Below are 7,903 nucleotides of genomic sequence, written 5' to 3' on the forward strand. Positions count from 1 at the left end.
AAAGGTCCTAAATCTGTGTAAAACTAAGAGTTTTACATTGTGTATATATATATATATATATATATATATATATATATATATTCTCATTTCCTACTATTAATCTAAATCGTATATTTTTTACTCATTCAATTATTCTAAAAAGGTGTAAAACTAAAATATTCTATACGATATGAACAAAGAAAGGGATCAATTTGCATATTTTCAAATATCAGGGACCAAAATGGTATATAAATAAATATCAAGGACCAAAATGACATATACAAAATACTTAGTTTTTTGGGGCATCAAAACAGCTGGTCTGTGTTGTCGCCCATGATATTCGGATATATGTAAAATTCAAATACCCGTTAATTCAAATAACATGGTACATGACATGTTATCAATTTTGATTTTTTTTATAAATCAATTAATTTAATTATTTTTAGAATTCTAAAAAATGAACAGACGAATAAATTTGAAAATTTAAATTATATAATTCAAACATAGAATTTTAGGGATTTAGGGGAAATAATTTAAGAATACATGAGAATGAGAGTTTTATTATAATAATAATAATAATAATAATAATAATAATAATAATAATAATTTAATTGAAAATAAAAATGAGGAGCCGAGTAATTGGGTACTTGTTTTAAGAGATTTTAATGTTCGAGTATGAGGGGTGATCATACCAGTACTAATGCATCGGATTTCATTAGAACTCTACAGTTAAGCGTATTTGGAGGAGAATTGTACTAGGATAGGTGACCTCATGTGAAGTCCTCGTGTTGCACCCCTCATTAAAAAAAAATTCAAAAAACCCAAATCAACGTTTTCTGGACAAACATAATTGTTATTTTCAACTGAAGTGGCACATCAAGCAGTTTAGTGTTTTTCTGTTTAATGCTGTTTAAATTGGATAAAATATATAATTCATCATTCAACTATCTACTTTATCTCATTTTAGTCACTAAACTTTAAAAATTATCAATTTAATCATAACCCAAAAACCCCAATGACAAATGTCACATTTATAGAATTTTAAGTATTTTTAAAATAATAAACAAAAACAAAAAAATCCAACCCGCCTGAGGATCCGGCCGCGTTCTTCTTCTTCCTATAATTTTTAAGAACTGATCATTTCCGTAAATTCCATTATTTAAATGTTCTAATATAAGTAAAAAAAAAGGCAAAAAAAAAAACCGACCTTTTGCAGAGGGGGATAGTGAGCTATCTTTATAATTTGAGGCTCAAATTTTGAGCTGTTTTACACCTTTTGATAGCTATGGTGCCAAAAATTATTTATCGGAAGAAGAAGAAGAAAACTGTTTTACATCTTTGTAGAGGAAGAAGAAGAAGAAGAAGAACAAGACATGGTGCCAAAGCAATCCCTTTTTCAGTATCTAATCACAAAAGAATCAACTCTTAGGTGCACTCTCAGAAACCCAGAAACTATGAACAATAGAATGAACTTAGCATTGGCTCAAGAGAGCATACCTGAGCTGTTGCCATTATTTTTTATGGGTTTAAGTGAATTCTTTTTGTAACAAATCCATAAACAAAACAACGAGTGATGGCTATACTCAATGAAGAGCAAGTAACACTGAGAGCTATTAACATTTTCTTTGATAAACGAGGGATTTTGTTGTTCCTTTGCTGATGGGTTTTAAGTTGAAAGTGAATGAACAAATGAGACAAACAGGGTTTGGCTGCCCAAATTTCTGTTGCTTCGGGTAATGATGATTTCAGCCATGGAAATTATTTTTTGAATCTTGGTTTTTCTCTCAGTTACAGAGAAGGGGTGAGTTTTGTGTTTAAAAGAAAATGGTTTAACTGCAGCCTTAGTCTCTGAAGTATCTAAAGTTTCTGAAATTGAAAACTTTTAGAGTTTAGTGACTAAAATAGAAGAAAAAAAATAGTAGAGTGATGAATGGTATAATTTACCCAATTTAAAACAGTATGAATTAACGGTTTCGTTGGCCAACGACGAAAAACGTTGATCAAAAGTTACATTGAATTTTTTCCCCTGAGTTGGATCACATTGATCAAAAAATAGGATGAGAATCACAATAGTTTTTTTAAAAAATTCAGGACCTCGGGTGCCTCTTGCCAAAAATATTCAATAACATTTAATCGAACCAATACATCAACTTATCAAATATTATAAATCGAGTAATTTTTAGCGCCCCTAATACAACATAGATCATTAGCCATTAACTCCTTAAGGTTGTTGATAATATAAAAAGAAAAATAGTTTGATTGTAAAAAACAAAAGAAAGAAAAAAATAGTTTGATTGTAAAATTAAAAAAGAAAAGAAAATTAGTTTGTGTCAGGTTTCATTGTTTTTCATGTATATATTTTTAATTTTCTACATATTAATTATTCATTTTACATATTTTATTCATTTATATATGTGCATAATATTCATTTATTTGTGATATTTTTCTTTATTTAATGTTTCAATTTATTCCATAATTTTCACAACTTTTAACTGTAGATTTATTTGTTTAAAAATTAAAATATAATAACTGGCATACAACATAAATATCAATAAAAAATTAATATTTTTTTGAATTGAAATAAAAATAAAATAAATCAACACAATGGTAGATTAACGAATACACACACATATATATATAATTTTGTTTATGATTAACGAATAAAATAATGAAATTATTAAAAATATAAAATAAATTAAAGTGACATAATATTTAATAGTGTGTAATTTAAATTGTATTTTTTTATTAATTCAGAGTAAGTTAACGTATATTGTATAAAGTTACTATTATGTTAACGTATTAGATATAAATCAAATTACGCAATGTGTCAAATATAAATCATATTATTATAAAGAATAATGTTTTGAATTTATATTCATATGGTTAGACAGAATGTTAATCTGAAAAATAAAATAATAATAAATAAACATATATATATATATTATCATATAGTCGAATGAAGCAACACAAATAAAGAATTAAATTAAGAACGAAGTTGATTTACTCGTATGTCGGGTAAGTAGAGTCGAATAAATAGAACAGTTTCTTTAAGACATATTCATCATCTCCTCGGTGCTTTGAGTAACGTTGAATGTCAATCTCCCAAGTTACAACAACAAACGATCACTATGGTAAGTACAACCGTAGTGATCAGTTGAACACAATATTGTTTTTCTCTATCACGGGAGAGAATAGATTTGGAAGGAATTTTCTAAGTGATTTCCTATTACAAAGTTCTAAACTCGTGTATTGTAACTCGTATCTCTAAGATTTGTGCCTTAACTATCCTATATATAGAGGAGATGAAATTAATCAAAAGATTAATAGTTAAGACCATTTGATGAAAAGATTTGATGAAAAACTAATAGATATAATTAAATAGATGCAACTTTAAACCAATAAATAAGTCTATTCACAGGTGATATGACTTATTATAATAAGTCTATTCACCAAGTGATATAACTTATTAGAACTAACATTAATTTTATTCAAATAAATTATTATTTTTCAACACATATATATATAAAATTTTAATACTTAGATAACATGTAATTGATTATGTACCAATTCGAGTGTTGTGGGGTGCACATATATGAAATTATCTTTTAAAAGAAGATTTTCAAAATTTCTTCTCAAGATATGATTTTATAAGTGTTCGATCATACATAACTTTAAATTATCGATGATGACTCCAAATCTTTATTTTTAAAATCAATCCACACTTTTATACATTTTTCCAAAAAATTAGTTGAAAATCGTCTCAAACTTAAAGATCGTTTCGAATATATTACATCATAATGTCAAATATAAATCATATTATAATTTAATTACTGAAGTTGAAATGATATTCATATGTTGTTTCTCACATAAACATCAAAAATGATTAAATATATATTTTTAATTGAATCTTAAAAATGTTTAAAATACGTGCATATTAAAATTGGCATCACTATGAAGACTAATGAAGTCAAGAGTTTGAAAAGAAGTGGTAGTGATTATGCATGGTGGTTGAAATGAAGGGTGGGGTTGAAAACATTATAAGCTTCATACACATCACGCGTTCATACGTTTTGTCCTCAATCCTCACCAACCCCAACCCACAACCAGCCAGCCTCAGCCACCGCCACTTTAACCGGTCAAACTTTTTCACCACCTTTGGATCATTTATTGATCGACGGCCATTTTTAAATCTCCACCAACCCCCCTTGGTTTACCCTTACCTACCTCCCACTATTCCTTACCTATTTATACCACCCTTCTATATTTATACAACCAGAAGCCTTCGTATTTTGATTAAAGATCTCGAGTTCTTTTCTGGATCATTCTTATTTCCACCATTTCTGCAATTTTTAACATGGAGGCGACCACTCAAATTAGTCAACAAAGCAGCACTTTGGAGAGTTTTTGCACGACTACTACTACTAGTACCACTACCAAGGGTGATCCTTTGAACTGGGGTGTTGCAGCTGAGTCGCTCAAGGGGAGCCATTTGGATGAAGTGAAACGTATGGTGGCTGAGTATAGGCGGCCATCAGTGAAGCTCGGTGGTGAGACCTTGACGATTTCTCAAGTTGCAGCCATTGCTACACGTGACTTGGGTGTCAAGGTTGAGCTTTCGGAGGATGCAAGGGCTGGCGTTAAGGCCAGCGCTGATTGGGTCCTTGATGGCATGAACAAAGGCACTGACAGCTATGGTGTTACTACTGGTTTTGGTGCTACTTCTCATCGAAGAACCAACCAAGGAGCTGCCCTTCAGAAAGAACTAATTAGGTAAGACTCTATGGAAATACGTACTACTAACTATAATAAGTTATCCAGGAGGCCCAACTATTTCTAGAAAGAACATGAACAAAATATTGTGGGCCAAAGTTGATATATAAGGCTGTAATTATATCACAAACTGGAAGATATTGGTTGTATTTATTCGATATAAATTGAATGTGTTTCGTTGGTACAGATTCTTGAATGCTGGGATCTTTGGCCATGGGACCGAGTCATGCCACACACTTGCTCACTCAGCAACTCGAGCAGCCATGCTTGTTAGGATCAACACACTACTCCAAGGGTACTCTGGGATCAGGTTCGAAATTCTGGAGGCAATCACCAAGCTTCTCAACCACCACGTCACCCCTTGTTTGCCACTTCGTGGCACAATTACTGCATCTGGTGATCTTGTCCCTCTTTCCTACATTGCTGGATTGCTAACCGGCAGGCCAAATTCCAAAGCAGTTGGACCCCATGGGGAACCCCTTGATGCCCAAGAAGCCTTTCGTGTCGCCGGTATTGATTCCGGTTTCTTTGTGTTGCAACCTAAAGAAGGACTTGCTCTAGTCAATGGTACTGCAGTTGGTTCAGGCTTGGCTTCCGTGGTTCTCTTTGAGGCAAACACATTGGCTGTTTTGTCAGAAATTTTATCTGCAATTTTTGCTGAAGTCATGAACGGTAAACCAGAGTTCACTGACCACTTGACACATAAATTGAAACACCATCCGGGACAAATCGAGGCCGCTGCTATAATGGAACACATACTTGAGGGAAGCTCTTACGTTAAAGCGGCTAAGAAATTGCATGAAATGGACCCTTTGCAGAAACCGAAACAAGACCGATATGCTCTGAGGACATCTCCACAATGGCTTGGTCCACAGATTGAAGTGATCAGATTTGCAACCAAATCAATTGAAAGAGAGATTAACTCTGTCAATGATAACCCTTTGATCGATGTCTCAAGGAACAAGGCATTACATGGTGGCAACTTTCAGGGTACCCCAATCGGTGTCTCGATGGACAATGCTCGTTTGGCTATCGCAGCAATTGGAAAACTCATGTTTGCTCAATTCTCTGAACTTGTTAATGATTTCTACAACAATGGCCTCCCATCAAACCTCTCTGGTGGTAGGAATCCAAGTCTAGATTATGGCTTCAAGGGTGCTGAAATCGCAATGGCTTCCTATTGTTCCGAACTCCAATACTTGGCTAATCCAGTCACCAGCCATGTTCAAAGCGCCGAGCAACACAACCAAGATGTGAACTCCTTGGGATTAATCTCTTCAAGGAAAACTGCAGAAGCTGTTGATATCTTGAAGCTAATGTCCTCCACATTCTTGGTGGCACTTTGTCAAGCTATTGATTTGAGGCATTTAGAAGAGAATTTGAGGAACACAGTGAAGAACACCGTGAGCCAGATAGCTAAGAAAACACTCACTACCGGTGCCAACGGTGAACTTCACCCTTCAAGATTCTGTGAAAAGGATTTACTCAAAGCCGTGGATCGTGAATACGTTTTCACCTATATCGATGACCCTTGCAGTGCTACCTATCCATTGATGCAAAAGCTGAGGCAAGTTCTTGTCGAGAATGCATTGGCGAACGGTGAGAACGAGAAGAATACGAGTACTTCAATCTTCCAAAAGATTGCAGCTTTCGAAGATGAATTAAAGGCTGTTTTGCCAAAGGAGGTTGAGAGTGCAAGGGTGTCACTCGAGAACGGAAATGCCGCAATTCCGAACAAGATTGAGGACTGCAGATCGTATCCGTTGTACAAATTCGTGAGGGAGGAGCTTGGAACTGGGCTGCTAACAGGAGAAAAGGTGAAGTCACCTGGTGAGGAGTTTGACAAGGTGTTCACTGCAATGTGCAAAGGGAAGATCATTGATCCAATGCTGGAGTGTCTCAAGGAATGGAACGGTGCCCCTCTTCCAATCTGCTAGTTTGCTTTCGTTTCAAGCAATGGAATTTGTTACCTAATATTTTTCTTTGTTCTTCACCATCGTTGCTTGAAAGTTTCTTGTAAAAGAAGTAAAGCATACGAATGTGTATGGTTATTTCATATCTATGTAATACCAGTGTGTATAAAATATATTCTTGCTACCCCTAAGAGAGTTGAGATTAGTGTACCTTAGGTTGAACTTGGAATGTCGAGAAAAACGTGGAAGTAATAAACCAATTGAATAATTTCTTTTTCCATTATTGAACTTTCCTAATATCCCCATTTATGTTTGAAATAAGATTGAGGTCAATTAGGATTAGGGAAAAAAAAATTAACTCGACTAATTTTGATCTGATTAGGTTTTATTGAGTTATTTTTTAAAAAAATATTTGAGATTTTTTCAAAAACTATCGTCGTATTTTTTTCAAGTCTTCACCTTCTTAAATTTTATGCATTTTTTTCTAGGATGTAAAAAATTGATCCGAATTGTAAAACTGACTAAAATCGACTTGAGTCAAAACTGTTTGTGATCTGAGGTGGTGGTGACTCGAAATCGATTTGAGTTCGAACTGGTGTTAACCCGAACTAGAGTTGAACCTGGAAATTTTGGATATGCACTTGACCTGTACCCAACCTCAGAACGACTTGAACCCGAATTGAATCGATAATATGATAATCGAATCCGACCTGCATCTGACTTGATATGAACATGAGCCCGAGACTAACCTAGTAAATAACTGATATTACCTGACCTGTTGTCGACCTAACATGTAATTTACTTAACCTGTAAATGATCCAACTTATGGAAAATGCTACAGCGCATATCGCATATCGCAACGTATCACTAAAGACGTATCGAAACACACCACAACTAAATTTGTCCTTATTATGTAAATATAAAAATATTGGATTTTTAAAAATTAATCTTTAATTAAAATTTACTTTTGCTTTTAATAGAATTATAATTAATAATATTTTTTAATTAAAAGTAATAATTAATTTAAGTAAATTAATTTGTTTAGAATGGCCATAAACGATAGTCAGTGATGGAAACCTTAACTCGCCGGAAAACACGGTGAAAAATTAGTTGAAAATATTATATTACAAATCTAATAAGACGATTTATCGTCGCCCAAATTGCCATCACCCAACAGTCGCACAATAGTCAGCTGCCCAGGAAAAGTCGTGCAGCAATTCCGCCGGTGCGCCCCTGTTTCC

At 33.6% G+C, this 7,903-nt stretch overlaps 1 protein-coding gene and 1 pseudogene across 1 annotated transcript; both read left to right on the forward strand.

Moving 5' to 3' along the window:
* Positions 1-657: 657 nt before the first annotated feature.
* Positions 658-776, forward strand: LOC120214582 (annotated as a pseudogene).
* Positions 777-4,284: 3,508 nt separating this feature from the next.
* On the forward strand, positions 4,285-6,848 carry LOC120214499 (phenylalanine ammonia-lyase). The gene is made up of 2 exons (XM_039212388.1): positions 4,285-4,749; positions 4,937-6,848. Exons 1-2 carry the CDS (start codon positions 4,334-4,336, stop codon positions 6,684-6,686), a joined length of 2,166 nt encoding a protein of 721 aa, XP_039068319.1. The 5' UTR covers positions 4,285-4,333; the 3' UTR covers positions 6,687-6,848.
* Positions 6,849-7,903: the final 1,055 nt, after the last annotated feature.

This window comes from Hibiscus syriacus, unplaced genomic scaffold (assembly GCF_006381635.1).
Source record: "Hibiscus syriacus cultivar Baekdansim isolate YM2019G1 unplaced genomic scaffold, ASM638163v2 tig00110065_pilon, whole genome shotgun sequence".
In the NCBI taxonomy this organism is placed as follows: Eukaryota; Viridiplantae; Streptophyta; class Magnoliopsida; order Malvales; family Malvaceae; genus Hibiscus; species Hibiscus syriacus.